At 38.3% G+C, this 20,671-nt stretch overlaps 1 protein-coding gene across 1 annotated transcript in view; it reads right to left on the reverse strand.

Annotated features, from left to right (window-relative positions):
• Positions 1 to 1,435: 1,435 nt before the first annotated feature.
• GTF2I (general transcription factor IIi) overlaps positions 1,436 to 20,671 on the reverse strand; it is a 74,457-nt gene continuing 55,221 nt past the window's right edge. Inside the window, exons 20-35 of the mRNA XM_059829458.1 lie at positions 20,023 to 20,094; positions 19,344 to 19,527; positions 18,769 to 18,827; positions 17,990 to 18,073; positions 17,410 to 17,505; positions 15,656 to 15,721; positions 14,627 to 14,810; positions 13,965 to 14,017; positions 12,924 to 13,034; positions 12,069 to 12,152; positions 11,080 to 11,263; positions 9,902 to 9,930; positions 8,394 to 8,459; positions 6,919 to 6,957; positions 4,217 to 4,291; positions 1,436 to 2,490 (exon numbers count right to left, since the gene is read on the reverse strand). Of these exons, the coding sequence (XP_059685441.1) occupies positions 4,233 to 4,291; positions 6,919 to 6,957; positions 8,394 to 8,459; positions 9,902 to 9,930; positions 11,080 to 11,263; positions 12,069 to 12,152; positions 12,924 to 13,034; positions 13,965 to 14,017; positions 14,627 to 14,810; positions 15,656 to 15,721; positions 17,410 to 17,505; positions 17,990 to 18,073; positions 18,769 to 18,827; positions 19,344 to 19,527; positions 20,023 to 20,094 (1,370 nt within the window). The 3' untranslated portion in view covers positions 1,436 to 2,490; positions 4,217 to 4,232. The remainder of the gene's footprint in view (positions 2,491 to 4,216; positions 4,292 to 6,918; positions 6,958 to 8,393; positions 8,460 to 9,901; positions 9,931 to 11,079; positions 11,264 to 12,068; positions 12,153 to 12,923; positions 13,035 to 13,964; positions 14,018 to 14,626; positions 14,811 to 15,655; positions 15,722 to 17,409; positions 17,506 to 17,989; positions 18,074 to 18,768; positions 18,828 to 19,343; positions 19,528 to 20,022; positions 20,095 to 20,671) is intronic.

Genomic DNA, 20,671 nt, shown 5'->3' on the forward strand with positions numbered 1-20,671 from the left:
CAGCCAAGGCTTTTCAGGGCATTATCACTCAATACCCAAAGAGTGACACACCTCATGTACTACTAGTTTGGAAATGAGTGAGATTTTCATACATGGTCAACATCTGAAAAGTCTGCTACCTGTTAGGACTATATATAGAGATAGATAATTTTTTAATATAAAATTGATATTTGGAAGGTATAAATATTGGTGCAATTATTTTGTCAGTCTAATTTCTCTCTACTGAATATAACTCAAAATATCTGAGACCAAAAAGAGACTTCAGTGCTGAATGCCAACGCACCCATCAGTATTACTGGAAGCCCAGCAGCGGGACGGACGCAACACACACCACCACCCTAATTCCCAGCATCACATAAGGACTCCAGTCCTTCCAGTAAAACCACTGCATCAGTTTTCACTTCATTTTTTTTTCAGCTCCTGCATGCGAACATGCAGGCTGTCTACATTCTGCTGTTATATACTTGACAAGGCAGTAGCCTGGAATTACTCAGTTTCAGTTCTTTCGCTATGATGCCTCGCCCTAATTTTGAGTGAGCACTAACAACCCCCATCAGCAATATACGGCCTTGCTGGGCAGGCAGCTGTGCAAGAAGTGCCTCCTAAAGGTAGCTGAGAGTGAAGAAGGGATGGACCATCCTTCCGCTTTTTCAAAAGGGGAAGTCGAGAGCCAGCTGAAAACCCAGGGAAAGCTGCATGAACTCATTTCCCCATTCTAAACACGTCTAGCAGCAATCGCAAAACTGGCCATCGCCCTGATAACAACCTATTTATGGAGGTACGTTAACTGAGCACGTCTATTAAAGTACTCAGCAATGAAATACATCAGTGGTTATAATTTGGGACGGTACCCGCACGGCTGACAGTTACCAGGTAAGTAAAGTCCACGGGCTCGTTCCTGTGGGACTGAAAGAGGGGCTGTTTGCCGAGGCAGGAAGGCAGCACTGCATCCGCTACCACCGCTTCCCACCTGGAGAGCTGGAAGGTACAACTGGGACGAGCGTTTTCAAAATGACTCGGCACGGAGCTAACCCTGCTCCTACTGACGTCAACAGCGCAAGGTCCGAATATTTAAGTGGGAGCACCTAGATCTGCATGGAGCAATTGTGAAAACGCAAGCACACATCCCACAGCTCTCCCATGCCTCCAGAACGACAGAGTGTGGGCTGCTCTGAATTCACCTGCTGAATTTCAAGTTGCTCCAAAGGAACAGACACTGTATCCAATTGAATTTAAGGGTTCAACATTTTCCTTGAAGAAACAACAACCTCGCCCACCGGGAGCTGTATTTCTGTCTGAAAGGCATGACTGGAACTTACTTCCTTTGCTGGAATTAATAGCTACGCTACAGCATGTTCTACCTGCCTACAGAATTACTGCTAGAACTGGATTTGTTGTAAAATATGTAAAGGTATACTGCATGGACAGTCACAAAAACCATCAGAACGGTCTTTATTTCTTAATCAGGGAATAAGGTTTACCATTTGTGCATAATGCAGTCATCCCAAACTCATGCCAATAAAAGAGAAACCTTTACAATAATCTGCATCTTCTCTAGAACTTTACATCTCTTACGGTTTGTGAAACTTAAAAAAAGCGTACATGAGTCTCTTACATGATGTGGGGCGTAACCAGGACTATAGGGGACTTAACTTTTGACATAGTAGGAGTTACAGCAGCTTGTAGCATACGTTTCCATAACTAGTTCTAGAGGAACGGAACGGCATTCCCCCACAACCTTCAGGAGAAAAGGTCTCACACAGGTCCATGCGAGTTTTGCCTATGTTAGGACTGCAAGACCAGATTATATATAAACCATGTGAAATTCTGATAAAACATGCACTTACTACTTTGAATTAACGGAACAAACTATAACAGGGTTTAATTTAAATTGGTTCCTAATCCACACACTGAAATACTGACCATTTCACAGTCCATCTCATTAATGCGTACTAACGGTCAAGTGAACCAGTTTATCTTTTATTTATGAAAAACATATGAATTGTGATAGATATCATAGGAAAAATTAGTTCAAATATACAGATACTATTGTCCAATCAGCCATTAAAGGAGTAAGAACCAAAAATTAATGATTTTTTTTTTTTCCCCCAAAGTAAAACTAACAAACTGAACTACTTGCAGGAATTTTTCTTCATTACAAAAGCTGAGATGCATTCAGGTACGGTGAAATTCAGCTTTGTTGGGAAATGTAGACAGCCTCTGTTATGTCCCTGTTGATTTGAATCCCTGTCATCTCCCCAGCACTGCTGCATCAAATTTAGTCCTTATAATATATTCCAAAGTAAAACCAGCCATTCCAAATCTACAGTCATTCTTTGCTTTAAGTCAATTCACAGAACTGCTGAAAAAGTAGACATTTCTATCTAAAAGTACAAAAAGGGTTCGTATAGAAGGTACTTCTCTTATACAGTTATATTACACAACTCAAGACAGTCCCGGCAGGCTCTTCTCAGAACTGGATGCTTCTGACTAGATAAGAAAAATTACAAAAGTGAGTTAGTTTCATTGCAGCTCTGTATCTTATTACAAATACGAGTAGTTTGTGTTGCCTTTTCGAGGTCTTTAGGCCTAGATTCAGAAAGCATGCAGAAGCAGAATATTGCTCTCAGTAAATACGAGATTAAATGTGTGCTTGAGTGGTCTCTTTAAGAATTTAGATCAAATACTTGCTTGAGTATAAATTCAGTGGATGGCCTAAAGCATCCAAAAATCCAAACCGCTGCAGCACCAAATTGTGCAGCCATTGCTGAGCCAAAATTTCCAAGTGAGACGGCTTTTTATACCTCTACCGGGTGAAGTGCTTCCCACAACAACTCAGAAGGTTTTCTTTAGTATATTTTCTCCTGCCATGTTCAGTTTTATGACAAATATTTCCAAAGCAGACTTCACCAATTAGGAAGCCTACTGCTGTACGTACAATTCTCAGGGCACAGACAGCTGGTACGCTGGTATGTCAGTCTCTGCCAGTTTCTACCAAATCGTTTCTGGATTTGTCCCTTCAGTCCCTCATCCCGATGCCGACAGGGGCCCTCCCTGTACCAGGCTGTGTTTATGCTGCATGGACGGAGGGCCATGGCCAAGGCTGTCCTTGTCTCCAAAAAGCCGGATGGTGCCAGGAGTGAAACCCGCAGGCTCCAGGCTCCCTCAGCCGCTGCTTCACGCCAGGGGCAAACCGCATTATCGCTCTCAGCCGCTCAGGCTGGCGGAAATGAAGAAGCAGAGCTTGGTTTTGCTGATTGCCTGTCTGTGCCCTCAGAACTGGAATAGTACACAGACGTTTTCTTCTCCAAGATGAATACCATGTCTTTTTCTTACTAAAGCTAGACAGGTTACAGCTCAAGTAAACTAAACAAAATGCATTCAACTTTTTTATCAATCAAATCAAATTGCCAAAGCATCAAACACTACACAATGAGGAAAATATTTGGAGTATTACCAAAAAACTGAAATGGGAAAAAGTACTACAGAGCTGCGATAGCTTAAATTGCCTTTTTCTCTGAACGAAGCACAGACTCACAACCACGTGGGTCAGCCTTTTACGTTTGGTGACATGATAACATCGCTAGCACTGTTCTCCACCTCCACCAAGACGGCATTTTTAGGAATGAGTGAAATTAAAGACAGTGTAAGATTCGGACATTTTTGCATTGTAAATTAAACTAAGCTTTTCATAAAAGTTAACGGAAAAGAAAAAAAACTTTTAAAGGAAGTTGGTTTGTCATCACAGCTAATAGCTTTACCAAGTGTCCCAAGCTTAGACAATATTGCAATCATGATGAAGAGCTTTCCTGCGCAACTACAGTTTGGAAATATACAGGCTTTTCCAAGAATAATAATGCTCTTTCACACATCCTTGTCAGAGCTCTTCGTAAACGCTAATTCCCTAAGCTTTCATTTACTCTGCCTCTGAGGTACGTAATTACCATCAGCCATTTTTATTTATAGGCCACATTTTCCTAGGACTGCCTGCCTCACAAATTTGAACACAGTGTGCTTTACATTGTATTTGGATAAGGTAGTGAAAACATCCTACATTTTATAGGTGAGAACTGAGACAAATAAAATAATTCACAACTAAAGGACTGGCACCTTCTGGCATTCAGTCCTGTACCTCAGCCCTCTTCTCCCCACCCAAAAATATAAAAGTATTATTCCTTGACAGGTGTTGACTTCAAGAAACACTAAATTCTCTTACCCAGTATTGATGAGGTCTACCACGTTGGGTCTGGTTCTTGTTTTATTTGAGAATTTTCTTCTGTTTCTGTAATATCTGTTGAAAAAGCAGTAATGAATGAAGAAAAAAGGGAACTTCCCAACCAATTTTGTTGTTATTGTTGTACTTAGTAAGTCAAAAATTATCAAAATATGAAAAGCATTAATTTATCCTTTTAAACTATTAATGATAAATAAAAACATATTCACAACAATCTGATTCTGTGGAAATTACCATATTCACTTCAATGTAAAGCAGCCTGGGATCTTAGAACTCCAGTTTTTAAAGAACAGAAATAAAAACTGGTATTAGAAGTGTATGTAACTTAAAAATGCTTTTTATGTAGCTGAAATACTCGCTGGGCCGGAAAGGTACTTAATCCAAAAAAGAAACAACACATAATCGGTGAAAAAATATCAGATATATCACTGTTTCGGTCTGCATCCTGCTCTTCAGTCCTTCTCCCTCTTCTTTGCCAATCCCCTGCGCCATTCCTTCCTTCAACCACCTTATCGGATGCGCGATGCTGGGTGGAGCTTTCCAAACACTCAGAGTAAGTCTGTAGCTCATGACTTCAAATACATCAGGCATGACCACTGTTTCACATTTTTTAAGATGCGGTCTTCCAAAGCTAGCTAACAACATCTGAACCTACTTGTGCTCAAGACATGCCTTCTGGGTCAGTTACTAAATTAACATTCATTGCACAAACTCTTGTTTTTACAGCACTGACCATTTTTCAGATTTTTTTTTTCCATCTGTAGGACTGCTTCTCTTCTCAACTAGATACAGACTTCCGCATTATTGTATTTCAATCTGTCCAAAACAAATTTTGACCCTAACTAATTTTTCTTCTTCAATGCACAGTATCACACAGGAAGGCATTATCATATGCTTAAAAAAAAAGAGAGAAAGAAATTTTATCTAGTTGGCTAAAGCATTCATCATCTTTTGATACAATTTTTTTCATTTCCAGGAGACTTCATTACAAAATCTTTGCTTTTTCTTGTTCACAGGGACGCTTGGAGGTAAATCAAAGAAATCTTGTGCCTGTATAGCACTGCCTATATGACCTGGAGCCTGATTTTGTTCTTTTTATAAACAGAGAATATGATGTTGGAAGGAAATTGGTTTTTCACCGAAGTTGTTTGGAAGGTTCGGGGCTAGGGTAATTCATTACTACAAAGCCAAGCCATTTCACCACATGATCATTTTATACCTTCCAGCCTAGTCTGAAGCGATTTTGAGTTCAATTGCATATCTTTTCTCAAGATCATTCCTCTGGTTACTGGGTCTGAATCCAGTTTTGGATGACAAATTCAAAAACATGTTTGTCTATTTCTTCAAAACCATCACTTTGAAGGCCCATAGCTAGATTTCCTCCACATGAAGGTATTCAGGAACAACTGTCTCTCTCCTTCATCACCTAACAATTTCAGTGATCCCACATAGTTTTGGCATTATAAGGACATCTGATGTTCCAGCTTTCAGTAACTGTGAGCTTAAAATCTGCAGCACAGCTCTTCTGTGACTCTAACACTTGTCTTCTTTTTGTCTTGATTGCTGCAACAGGACTGATCTACACTCCAAGAAAGACCTACTCGTAACACTCGGAGAGAACCTGTAGCTGAGCTTGTAACAGCAGTTCTGGTTGAGCATGTTGGCTTGTCTCAGAGTTCAGTGACATGCCAAGGCAACTGCAGCAATGGAGACCGGAAAGGGTATTTCCATGGAAAAGGATACAGAAGAACGAGAGTGCTGAGATTTGCTGCTTTCTTTTTGGGGGGAACCTAAGCAGGATTAGGGAACGAACTCAAGTTGAGAGTTTTAAGATGACAAGTGCTGATGCACAGCAGCCTCCATCCCAGTGCTGTTGGCTATGTTGCTGCCAAGCTGCTCTTGATGCATCAGAGAGCCCCTTCTCAGGACTACCTGCCACGAAGGCAGCACCCCATCAAGCTGCCACAGCACCTGGGCTCCCCTATGCCAGCCACGCCAGAGGCAGCCACAGCTGGCCCGGGCCATGCTGACAAGCTGGGGCTTTAGCAGAGGCAGCATTTACAGGACCAGGGCAAACAGCAGCCAGCAGCATCCCAATTCTCAGGGCAATTCAGTATTACTAATGCTCCAAGACCACAGGCAAAAGCACAGGGCAGGTAGAAGCTCTACAGCCTCCTCGGTCTCCCATATATCAACATCTGAAAAAGATACAACTCAAGTATATTCTTAGACAATAGGAAAGTTGGATGTTTTTCAGAGCTTAATTTCTGGAAGAACAATACTTCCCCCTCCCCAACACAGTATATTCAGGCCAATATGGCATTCAAATTTCCTGATGATGGCAATCATTCACTTGCATAAATTGTGGAAACTACTGCGCTGAGTAACTAGATGCATCGCTCAGGATATGAGCAATCACTCACAGCCTATATATAGTCATGACTCACCAACCCAGAACAACAATTCATAAAACTCCTTTATAAAATTATTTTAATAATAACTTTTGCTGCGGAGTATTTTTCACATGATGCAGCATGATATTAATACAGATGAAAAAAATGTTCTAGGAACCAATAAAAACCCTTTTTTTGTTTTCATTGACCTGTCTCCTTTAAAAAAAGATGCAACTTTGTTCAAAATTACTTAAAAATATTTGTTGATAATAACCGAAGACAAACACTCACCTCCTACAGATACTTCTATTTGGCTTGGTTCAGCTGGCTCTTAAATGAAAAAAATATAGTCAAATGAATATGAATATAGTTTCAACAATATGAATCAGATAAGTAACTTAGAGAAATTAGGGAAACTAAGTTTTCCCTGAAGAGCAAAAATGAGGTGCGCTTTTTTTATGATCAGAGTCAAATGTCTTTGTCTGAGATGAATTTGTGCAACTTTCTATAGAGTCTGCAGCAAAATATAAAAAACAGCCAAACATTCATTACATTACACTACCTAACACTTTCTCTTCCGAGTGCGGTTCACTGAGGCAGACCTAGCAGAACATAACGTGCACTTGCACAGAATATACCAAGTTTGGAACAGCTTTACTCAAACCACTTAAATATAAAACTGTACATAAAAAAACAAGTCATCACTTCTGGTTAGTACTGTCTTCAATGGCAAGTATGTGTACTTTGGGGGAGAGTGGGGCAGTGCAGAATAGAGAGCAAAAAGTATGTTTGAATTCCATAATGATTTTTCTATTATCTCTGTTGATGGATTATAGACGGACAGGTGCTGGGAAAGCCATTTAACCTTTTCAACACTGTGGGTGAGTTAAGGACAGTCTACAGCAAGTTCACAGACCATCAGCAGCTGTTTTCCTCCCTCCCACCACCTCCAAATGTAAACAGAGGAGCTAGTAGTTTCCTTAATAATTATTTCCACCATACAAGTGTCCCTTACTCTTAAAACATTTATCGAACGTTTTCTCTTCGTTTCCCAGTTTCTTTGAGGAACAGTTTATTCAGACAATTGCAAAAGTCTTTCCTGCCCTACACCACCTTGGGACACACATTTTTAAAAGGTCTGCAAACATGTAGAAACTATATTGGGTCAAAAGGAAGTTGCTCAACTACATTTACTTTAGCTATTCATAGCATAAAGCTAAGTTCTCCATTCAGACTCTTTAGCTATTCATAGCATAAAGCTAAGTTTTCCATTCAGACTAAGACAGGTGATGTGTGTGCAGTCTAGCCACAGTGTAGCAGGGCTTGCAGAGCCGTGCAGTGGGCAGAAATTCCATCAAGACCCCATTCTAGGTTCTCACATGCTACACAGGCAAACTTCACTTGGCTGAACACCTATCTGGCGCAGACACACGCATATCTGAGTTAAGCAGACATCAATAAATGGATGCTGAATTGGCTTTATATATTGCCCCCACTAATCCTTCTTTTCAGCTCACTCATCATCTGCAAAAAACAAATCAAGGAACACACCAATGACACAGCTTGAAGGAAGCAATGGCTCTTTCTAATAATTTATTAATATCTAATAGCTATAAAAGTCACCGTCACACACCGTCTGTCAAAATAAAATGGCTCATCATGAGCAGCGCATACCCAGGACATGACTACTACTATCACCTGCCAATAAGATCGAGAACTCCATACCCCACCCCTTCTGCAAGGACATGCGTCACACTCTGCATCACCTGGTAGCACTGGTGCTGCTGCTGGTGCCGTTGGTGGTGCTTCTGCTTCAGCTTTTTCCATCAGCTCTAAGATTAGACATGATCACTGTTTAACTTCACAATGAAAACGGTTCCACATGTAACACAAGGGCAATCTTACTTCTTGAATCTGCAAATCCTGAAACTTGTCGCATGAACAGGTTACTAACACTTGTGATTGAGCTGCAGTTCAATATTTTTTATTACAGAAAAAACATTCCCTATCTTGCACCAAAAATTTCCTTGCAAGTTCTCACATGTCTTTCAGAACAAGAATAAAGCATCATACCTACATAAGCAGTAGGCTCAGAGCCTTTCAATCATTCCCCTCAGTATCTATCAATATCAGGTAATTTTGATCATCATTAATGGGCATGGATACTGCATAAAATCACGTGTTCAATGACCGATCTGCTCCTCCAGTGATGGAAGATGACTGGGTGTCTATGTTTGTTTTATTCAGCACATCAGCTATCCTCAGTCCCAACACATGCTGAAAGTTATGCTGGATAGACAACAGTTTAATAGATTCTTTCATTTCTAATTCAATTCTCTGGAAGCGCTATCACACATCTGCCTGGAAGGTTCCCTCTTACAAAGGGATCTCTTTCCCACCTAAGAAGGTGTGCCTAGGACTGGTGAGCAGGTCAACTAGAACACCTTCCTGAGAACACTGTTCATAGCTGGAATATAGAATCATAGAATCATTGAGCTTGGAAAAGACCTTTAAGATCATCGAGTATACTCGTGGCTGGATGTGGATGAATGAATGGTGGGTCACTAACGCTCAGGCAGGGTAAGGCCAGACAAACAGCAGTAGGTTATTTGGCCTCTGAATTTCTAATCTGACATTGGCTCAGAAAGAACATGACACAAAGGACACTGTAATGACAGTGTTTTGCAGTTTGTTTTTTCTCTTAAGTAAGATCTAAAAAAACAGGTCACAATTATTTTAGGCAACTGAAAATACTAAGACTTCTTTTTTTCTCTCACATTATTTCATTAACATGGCCAAATTGGCCATGACACTTCAGGTAATTACACTCTGCCTCTCTAAACTGTTACAGTTTCAGCAGAATGCAGAATTTTTCACTGGAACACGGCTGTGCAGCTATTGGAACATTCTTGCTTATTAACTGCTACTGTGATGGATCCGAACCTAAAATGCAGACACTCCCATGTAAGTCTTTTGCTCAGTCAGGGTCCTAAATCTCTTTGGGAATCTGCAGCTGGAAAATACAAAAATCAGTATCTTTCGTTTTCATATCACAGTTAATGCTAATCTTGTACTGTTTTGTAAATTTATCACACTGCTCTCAAGTTAACTGCACATGCATTTTTAGTCAGGAAATCTTAATGAGACAGAAACAGACAAGAGAGTTATACAGAGAACTTAACTGTGGAGCCCCTGCTACTAAGCCAAAATGTAGAAAACGAATCTTGCTAAGTTACAAAAATACGTTTGCCATCAGTGTTTCATAAATACTTACGATTGTTAATCACAAGTCCTGGAAATGGTCTGTTAAAAAAAAAAAATAATAAAAAATTACTGTTTCTAAAACATACTGCATAGGGTCTCCCTCCCAAGGCAGCCTCACCTAATGATTCAGAACAGAGGTCATGCTAAAAAATGAACAGAAAGTCAAACAAAACAGAAGGAACCTTCATAGCAGCTCTTGGGCACCGTGGTTTGTTCGCTAGCATTTTGAAAAGTAGCATACACAGAAGGATTTAAATCCTTCCCTCAGTCACAGCTAATTAACAAGGGAGTCACCTCATCTTCAGAGCTCAATTAAATAAAACGTATCAAGCAAAAGTCCTTTCAGTTAGAACTCTTCATGATTAAGGGTCGAGAATTCAGACCCCTTAGTAAAATATATTTTAAAAGAAATATATTTTTAAAAGAAATTTATCTCTAGCTACAAGTAAATTGAAGCTTTTAGACTCCTGTGAAGCAGTCTATGATTTGAGAAGTTACATTAACTGGTAAATTTTTATTTTCAATTCCTGAACTCCTGAGTATGATTCCAAAGTTTCGTCTATTCTGCTTCATGCATACAAATACACTTTGTACATACGTGTGTGTGTGTGTGTATACTTCTATGCAAATATACACAATACAAATAAAATTAACTTATATTGTAATTGGACAATACTGTATTTTTAAATATTGTGGATAAACTAATTTTGTAGGAAAAAACCAATTTATCAAAGAGCTTACCTTCACTCAGGAATTTTAACACAACTGAAATACTTAAAAACATTAATACTACCACAGACATACTACTTACTGTCAGGAGCCAACAAGCTCTGAACCTGTCTCAAAGCTTGATCTGATAAATGGGAGAGCAAGGCCCACAACACTTCAGGACCCTGTTATATAATATGAATAGATTTCAACTCAAGAGACAGCTTGCTGTAATATGCAGTATTAATAATATGCCCTTTGTCATACTAAATTGGACAAGTCCTCCAAAGAGTTACCATCTTCATTCATGCTATGAACATCAGGGCTTCACTTGACTTGACATACTGTTTCCAAAAAAAGCCAACGTCTTCCACTATTTGAAGATGCACTGCAACGTCTATCCTTTCGAATCTCAATTTGTTGAAGCTATGGGGCTGTCCTCACAACATCTGTACAATCTAATCAATGGCAACTACATACCGAATGACAGTAAATTTGATAAACTCTGCTGATTCCAGAATCTTCCTCATGGAGCTGATTTCCAGATAACTGGGAGCTTTAAAGGCCACGCCAGGAGGCATCCCATCCACCACCACACAGCCAGGGTTGATAGTGATTTTTCTGTATGGGACTTTCACAGGAAAATTCATACCGATGGCTTCACCTAAGTGAGAGAGGTCATGTTTCTTTTCAAGTCTATACATTTATGATTACATTGAAGATAAAGTCCTCAGATGATTAAGAAACTAAAGGCAAACCCAAGCTTTCTATCAGATCTAAAATGATGAAAATCCACTTGACAATTAAACCTTTTCTGCGTTAGATGTTTTGGAGTACACTCATGAACATTACTACAAGAGTGTTAGTTACAACTCTGACAGCTCACCATATGAAGAACCCAGGCTCTGTTTCACTAAAAAAGGTATAGAACTGAGTATCTAAGGAAATAGCTACATGAAGGAAAAGAAGGCATTTCCTGCAATGCGCACGAAAAGCGATTCAACACAGCACTGGGGAAGGACTTTCAGGTAAAGAAACTCATTATTGCTGTACAATGTAATTACAAAGTAAAAATAAGGAAAATGATGCACAGCAAAAAGGTTAAGTTGCATTTTAAAAATTACTCTTGTCCCAAGTATTAACAGGTCAGGACTATGAAGCCCTAAGAAGAATCATGGTTTGCCAGCAAAATATATGTTTTATCCATGTTTACACAGAAAGAAACAGGAAGTGGGGGGAACATAAAGCAATCTAGACCCTTGGGACTTTTTTGTTTAAAACGCCAAACAACCTACATCACTTATGAAAGATTCTTTTTGAAGTCAAAGCACAACATTCATACACAATTCTCAAACTTCTTCGTTTTAATGATCATACATATCATTCACTGTGATGATTCAGTGACTTCAATATGAACAACATTAATTGCATTCACACCTATGTAAAAATGGGGAGTAAGAAGCAATTACCAAATTTCCGGCTAAAAAGATCATTTACTTGCTCTCTCAATTGCCTGGCCTTTTCTACTTTTGACAGTCGCTCACTTTCATCATCTGGAAGAAATTGTTAGAATAGCATCAGAATTAAACTATTTTTTTTTTTTTCCCCCCTGGAGCTTGTTTATCATTGCATGTTTACGCAAAAGTAGGTATACCTGAGTGCTTCCAAATGGCACTGGTTTTTTCCTAGTTTTAGTAGTAACACAGAATTGTACAAACACACAAAAATAGATGGCTGTTAAGAACTCTGTGAGAAGCTTCAAAGTATTTACATGACCAACATTAGATTTACTATCTAGAGATGATTTTGTAAACTTAATCTAAAACCATGCATTATATTTTATTTTCAGTACATGTAATGGTGGGGAAAGGTCAAAGCAAAGTGACGTTCAATAGAGAGCCACAGCACGCGATGCTCCCTGCAGTTTCTAATGAATGTAATAGATGCCCGAGAAAGTAGTGATCAGTGTTGTTTAAGACAAAGCAGTTCAGCCTGCATTGTTATTCCATTCAGTACGAGTCCTGATCTCTTGAAGTTGCCAAGAGAGATGCAAATCAGTATTTAATTTAGTACATGAGAAAAAAGGGAAAAATAGGGCCAAGAATATTCTAGAGATGTCAGAATAGATATTGAATAGATATTCATGAAAGTTAGAAATATTTAACATCTCAGGAAAAACAGAATGCTAAATTATGCTCTTTGTTGACTGTACTTATATTTCAGAGAACCAGCTTGACTGTAGGAAAAAACTTCATCAGATTAAACAAATGTCATGAAGAATATAAGCACAAGTAGTATGAGATGAAACCAGACAGTATACACACCTGGTATAGTTACTTGAATGATGTTAAGATCTTCAACACCTGCAGCTGTGTTCACCACTGTGTTTGTTGTGGTGCTTGCTGTATTGGTTATATTAGATGAATTATTTTTTCCTAGAAGTAAGAGAATTAATTTAAAAAACATTTGTAGAGAGCCCAAAATCTTGAACGTCATATATCAAGAAAATATTGCAAAATAACAAATATTTGCAAAGTTTTCAAAGCAGACCCAGTTCCATTGTCAAAATGGGAGCAGCTTCCAATGAGACATACTTATTGAAGGTACACACTACTCTCTCTTTCCAACTCAAGAGGAGAAAGGGCTAGATTACAGATAATGTTAATCTTTACCTAGCTGGTTGCCTAAAAAGACTATTAAGAAAAGGGAAAAAAAAGACTATGTGGAATGTGTATTTCGGTACTTTTATTAACAGAAAAATCATAGCGTTTGCAGTGAATTCAGTAACATCTACTGATCCAGGTGTTCACTGTGTGCATTCACAAAAGAAATCCCTTAACAGTTATATATTTGTGAGCCACACTGTCCAGTGGCACAAACTAGCATAGTTCAAGTAACTCAGCAGAACTTTGCGAACCCGTAATAACAGATAATAATATGACTCAAACCATTTAATCCATGACCTGCCTGACTCAATTTTCTACTGGTTCTCTGCACTCCTATCTGTGGAGCACTTGTCATTTAGATGACATACATATTAGGAGCAAGTAATTTACTTCTAGACCTAAATTACTTCTGCGAATCACACATTACTTGTTACATTTGATAAAAAGTAGTAAAGAATATATTAGAGGCACGATTATTGTGAATATCTTAAAAAAGTTAATACTCACTTGCTAAAGCTATAGTTAAACTGTAACTGGTAAGTGCTTGTCCCATCTTAAAAACAAACAAGCAAACAAACCAACCAACCACAATGTAGAATGAATCTTTCAGGGATTCACTAACACCATGCAGCTCTCCTATTTGTGTTTAATCCTTGAAAAAGACTGTTATCTAGAATGTTATGCAGTTGCAAAACTCACTTTGGGGGCTTCTAGCAGAATTTTCCTTAACAGCTGCCTCAAACATCTCAGGCCTGCAAAGAGATTGAACATTCCATGTACAAAAATAAAATCACATTCATCAACATTAAAGAAAATGCAATTTTCTAGTATTAATTTATTAAAGACAGGAACTAAGTGGTATCATAAATGCTATATTCCTCTCAGCCAATCAGACAGCCGAGAATACAATGGCTGAGAGGCTCCACAACTCTTGCCACTGTTCCTACACTGGCACATGGATATCTAAACCCATTCTAGACAAGAAAAATACATCCTTACAACCCCCAATATATGAATCTCCACTTCTCAGCTCTTAGTACGCTACCGGCAAGTTTTACGAGTAACCCATAAGCACTCCACGCAGTAGGAACTAAACCAGTGATGTGACAACTGAAATGGGCTAAGAAATCTGGACTTGCTCTTCCTTCCAAAACAGGTTGTGAGTGTCTTTCAGAACAAGAAGAGATTACTGTATCTTGCTCCACCTCTACAAGAGCTTTCTGACCATTTCCTCATTTACTAAAAATATTCCAGTGTGTATTTTATAGAGTAATTTAGCAACTCGGCAACACAACTTCATTTTTTTGGTCTACATTTCAATTCTCATAGAACGGATTATCAAAGACATATGGGAGTCTTACTTTTTAATAATGAATTTTATCTTAGATTTGTTTCTCAGGATCTTCTCCAGTCTTGGAATTCCAAAAGTAGAAGGTCGGCGGAATGGCACCCCCTCGGGTAGGCCTTCCACATAGAAAACCTCCGGGAAGGATTCAAACAATGCAAACGGCACCTTCACAGGTTCGGTCAGCCCCAGCGCTTCCCCTGAAATGCAACAGAGCAAATAGGCTACCAGCGAGGTAACTGAAGTGTCTATAAAAAGAAAAATCTCAGGTATAAACGGTATGTAACAGTTGGCACACACAAACTAGATTAGGTGGAACCAGCAGGTTTTGCCTTTTTTGGTGACAGCTATGAGTAGGCAGGAAGAAAATAAACAGTCTCAAACATAACTCATTCTGTTGCAGTAAATCTGATCATAATTTGCAGTTGAAAATTAGTAATTTGCAGCCAGCTCATGCCACTGGCTTGGTCTGCATACAAGACTATCCCGTTTGTAGTCCCCTTTGTTACAGGCAGTATATTCTGTCCTTGTTTCTGCTAGAGAATAACACCAAGGGCAGGTGACAGTGTTCTTGTCCCAAAAACTGCACTCAGAAGAGTAATGAGAAATCATTACTTCTAAAAGTCATTAGCTTCCAAACAGCCTGCACGAGAAGAAGCGCTGGGATACGATGGAGCACATCTGTCCAGATACCATCCATAACATACCGAGTCACGCAGAAGCTGAAGTCACACAAAGTCCCATTCACAAGCAGTGTGAAGAAAACAAAGGATGTGCCAGGATGCGGAGTCACTATGTCTCTGGGTCATTAAAGAAGCGGTAATCCAACCACAACTTCTGCATTTCCAAACCCAAATAAAATAAATAGTGGAAATGTGACTCAGAATTGCAAGCAACCTACACGAGAATGAACTCAAATGAGAGATTGCCTAGAGCACACGAGGATTGCAGGACCTTTGGAATAAACATGTGAACACATCCATCATATGTTTAACTGCAAGTTCATAAGAAAGACATCTCAGCAAAAAAGAATCAATGAACTTACCACATTTTTCATTAAAAAGATTTTCAACTTTCTGCTTTAAGTCAGTAATTTTGGCATTCCAAGCCTCTGTCAGGAGGAAATTGGAAGAATTAAATTAACACTCACACAACGAATCAGTCCTTGAAGAATACTGTAATAAATGTTTAATAAATTATTATGCTTGATAACTGATTTACTATGACAATAAAATGCACAAAACAACTATCATTCAAATGGCACCGAAACATTCTGCTGCAGTCTAAACCTATATCCACATGAATCCTCATTTTCCTAAAGTTTTGAAAAATACTGCTAACTAAAGCAAGGATGATCAAAACTGAAATGAATCCAAGAGTGATCCAAATTTACAATATCAGGCAACATAAAAATTATTCCTCTGAGCCAGCACTCAAAATAGTTGCAGAAAGTTCTTCACATGTTCAGTGACATAGCCCTGAGACACATACCTCTCTCAAGAGAGAGCTATAAGCTCTATCGTAACTTCAACTTCAGTGAGTAAGATGAAATGTCCATCTAGTTAGGCATTTTGTTTCCAACAGCTATTAGCAGCAATTTCTAAACCGGTTTACTTTTGCCTGCAGTAAGTGGTCTGTAGCTGGTCTACAAAACTAAAAACTCAGTTGAAAGTTTAACAAAAGTTGCAGACTAAAGCTTTAAAAAAAGCCTAGGTCTAACAACAAGCAAGTTCAAGAAAACTGTACACAACTGTGAATATGAATACTGCCCATGCCAAAAGGAGCAGTCATCCCAAATCAGTATCTTATATTCATTCTAAACTGGCTCAGTAGGAGTAAAGAATTCCTTTGTTTCACGTTTGATGACCATAGGGCTAAAAAGAAGCGTGGGGGACAAACACAAAAAAGCAAATAACAACAAACTCCTATATAAATTTAAGCAACAAACTCCTATATAAATTTAAGCAACAAACTCCTGTATAACTTTAAGCAAATAAACGCAGAATGTAAGGATGCTGAAAAAAAGGTTTCATGAGACTTGGGAACTGGTTACAGTTACTCTGAATACAGTCATTCATCTCCCTTGACTATGAGGAATTTATCTGGGTTGCAAATTTGACCCTACTTCCAATGCAAAGATTTCTGTGCTAGAGCACTGCACAGACAGGCCTGGTCCTCCGTGGTTAAAAAGCTCTGGCCCAATGCTCATGAACACAACTACCTGGCTTCCAACCCTGCCTGGCTTTTCCTTTACTGATTTTCCAGAACTGGAGAGGTCTATAATGGCAATCTTGCAAAATCAGCTCCTATAGATCACGGCTTACTAATGTTAGCTCAGATCCTTCCTAGTTCCTACATACCACTTGGGTATCTCTGCACAGTGATGCTCAGTATTTGAAGTTTGGGGAGCACTTATTAAGCTTACACACAATGCCAGATCTCAGCTGGATTTATGCACTCTGGTGGTACTGTGCATCAGACAACAAGTCCTTCAAGGGTCTGCAGCATTGTGAAATAACAGAGCAGCAAAAGTCTAAAGGGATTGATTCTGAAGCCAAGTTAATAAGATCTAATGGAGCTGTGCTGCATTTGTATAGCATTCTCCATACATCATCTAGGTTTCTCCGATGCAGATTATTCTACATGATGAAGAACTGAAGGTAGATGAAAACAAGAACTTCAGTCATTCACTAACTGTAGAATAAAACACGAATGCAAAATATCTCTGATACGTAATCACCAGAATTTTCAATACCAACATTAATAGAACGTATGCGTGCTAATTCCCGCAATAGTTACCGAAAGAAAACTCTCTTCCTCGTGGCTTGAAACTTATATTGGACCCATTGGTTTGAGAATTAGTTCGAACATCTGTTGTTTGTGGTTTATTAGGACCTGCAAAAGGACATTACATATATACATGCAGACAGCAGAAGCAAGCTGTCATACGAAAAGAATGACATATCAAACTCGATTACTAGAGAAAACTTCTGAATCAAGAGTAGAATAAAAAAAAACCCTTAAGAAGTTCTTCTAGGGTTGTATTTAAGCATTTGATAGTATTGCTCACATCTGTCATTTCTCTGCTCAGGACTATATCAGTTCCCACATCTCTACTTGGAATAAAAGGCCCAAGTGAGCTGTCAAACTCCAACATTTTACATAACCATCATCTGCACAAAATCCAGCATCATTCAGAAACAAAAAGTAAAACTGTTTCTATATGAAGTGTATCTGGAGCCCTGAAATGAAACTGAGTTTGGTACATGAGGTGTATGTATAAGTTAATTGTGGGCTATGAAAACTGAGAAGAACAGAAGAAAATATTAGAAGAATAGAATAGAAGAACATTAGAAGAATAATGATATTTCTTCCATACCTTCTTCAACAGTAACTTCAATCTCTGGGACCGTTGAATTGCCTGCAGGACTTCGTGACCTTTTTGAACTCTTTGGACTCATTGCTGGAAGTTAATATAATACAAGCTGTAATGCACAAACCCTCTATAACGTCCATCCTGCACGGCTAATGAAATTCTGAAAATTCCAACAGACTGAATCACTTGTGTCTGTACTAAGTACAGTCTGCTTTGTAAAATCTGAACAATACAGGGATGCTCACAGCCTTAAAAAGTAGGTTTAGTACTGTTGAACCAGGCAGGTATCACACCTAAATTTTCACTCCACTAATTCACAACAGAAGACTTCATTGTTTTTAAGTGTGAGGAACAGCTTTGGTACTTTTTATTAGCTAAATAACAAAATTATTAACTTCTGAATTTTTTATAGCCAACTTAAACTTAAAAGACTTTCTTTTTTACTCTTTTCTTAAGAAACTTCATTGTTACTTATTTCAGCTCACAGCTATAAGTTAAGTATGTTTTAGGCCATTAATAGCAAAATAAAAGTTTTAGTAATTGGGTAAATGCCATTTTCTGCATTGGAATAGTCTCAAGTGAAAAAAAGTATGTAAATTTATGTTTTGAGTAACTTTTTCAAATAATAGCAAATTTAGAGGCTACTATTCCACCTCATCTTAAGTAATGCCCTTTCTTTGCAACACCCTTCTTTTCCAATCACAAAAGATCTCTCAGTCTGCTAAGGGAGCAGAAAGCAAGTACTATGAATTGATGGCAGCAAATAATACTTAATTGTTTACCTTTAGTGTTTATTTTACTAGCCAGTCCTGGAGGCAAATAGGAAGCGACGAGCTCAGGCCTAAAAGTGGAACAGAACACAGTCCAATCAATTACACATGCAAGTAAAATAATACAGCAAAATGTCACAAATTTCTTGGAATTCAGTTGAGTTCAAATTCACATAACATCAGCTCTCTATAATAAAATTCTGCTAGAAGCACAAGTGATTGTCCATCTACTATAACCACAAGAAGTTAGAAAACATAAAGCTACATTTTCTACTCTGTAATTTTCTTCTGGGTTTATTTCAAGCAAAAAAAAATAAAGAAAAAGAAGGAAAAAAAAAGAAGGAAGAAAGCTTCCAGGTACAAGGCCATTTTTTCCCCTAAATCCTTGATGCATGAAACACGTAATTTATACATCTATATAAATTTAATATGGAAGGTATATCCTCTTATGAGACAAAACAAACTGCAAAATGTTCTTTCTGTTTCACGGAAACAGAATTTAGGTAGCATTTAAAACCTAAAGTTGCTGGGAAGAAAATCAAATAACTTCAAAATCAGGAGTAAAAATAACTGAATTACAAACATACTTTTTAACAACAAATTTGATTTTGCCACTCCCACGGACAATTCTTTCAAGGCGTGGAATTCCAAACCATGTGGGACTCCGGAAGGGGATTCCTTCTGGCAAGCCTTCGACGTACAAGTACTCAGGGTTTGATTCAAATACAGGATAGGGAACTTTCACTGCCTCTGAAAGCCCCAGAGCTTGGGCTGAAAATAAAGATTTAATGATAGTTTACACACTCAAATGGGTGGTATTTTATCTCAAGTGATTTTAAGAAGCTTGGCTTACAGAAGCTCTGCTACTCAGAGATAATAAAAAAACCCCAAGAGAAATATTTAACTAGATTTTCTATTATTTTCTGTAGCATAACTGCAAATGGGGACTTTGTCAATCTTGTTACAGATAACATCTAAGTACAGAGCCTAATATTTTCTTCTGAGAACTTTTTTAATCCAAAAGCTTTTTGTGCACATATCATCTCTGTCACACAACTGGAAAAACTATGGCCTAAGATGTTGTTATAAAGTCATTTATGTCAGTTATAGGGAAGAGTCAGTAAAAAGTAGGTAAGAGGAGTCAAGATTTCCATCTGTCCTAGCACATTTCTGATGTTTAAGTACAGTTACATTTAAAACTGTTCTTACAGATGAGTTTTAAAACACAGCGGCATTATAAAACAGTTCATTTAACATGTGACTTACCAAACTTCATATTAAATATCTCTTCTACTTGCTTTCTCAGTTTTGTGATCCTGACGTTCCAATCTTCTTTGACTGAAAACCAGAAATGGATATATGTCAGAGTATTAGCCAGTTCTAGATAAAAGAGGTACGTTCAAACACTTTTTTTTTTTCAACACAAGAACTTGTAAACTATCAACACAATCACATCCGAATAGACAAGGGCATACACTGAGTAACGACTGTTAACGGCAGCTTAAATGATACACGTAATTCCCTCTACATAATGGACAATCTGTTTAAAAGTAGTCACAAATTTCAAAGATTGCCTCAAGTGGGAGAACATGTTCTTCACAGCCTTTAGATGCAAGAAGGAATTATTCTAGTGGCTCTTACAAAGTTGGAATTAATTAATCATAGTGCATAAGGATAACACCCTTTAGAACAGAAGATGAGGATGTAAGAAGTGCTTTGCTGAACATTTTGATTAGCATTAAAAAAAGTCATCTTCAATCTTGTTCTCTATCATAAATAAAAGTCGATTATAGGAGTGCTAGCCAGAGCAGACAATTTGTAGCTTAGGTGGAGAAGAAAGCAAAGGACACTAGCAGCAATAAAAAGCACTTATTTTCTGACAAACAGCATAATTCACTGGTTTTCATCATAACCC

This window comes from Gavia stellata, chromosome 25 (assembly GCF_030936135.1).
Source record: "Gavia stellata isolate bGavSte3 chromosome 25, bGavSte3.hap2, whole genome shotgun sequence".
NCBI classification, from domain to species: Eukaryota; Metazoa; Chordata; class Aves; order Gaviiformes; family Gaviidae; genus Gavia; species Gavia stellata.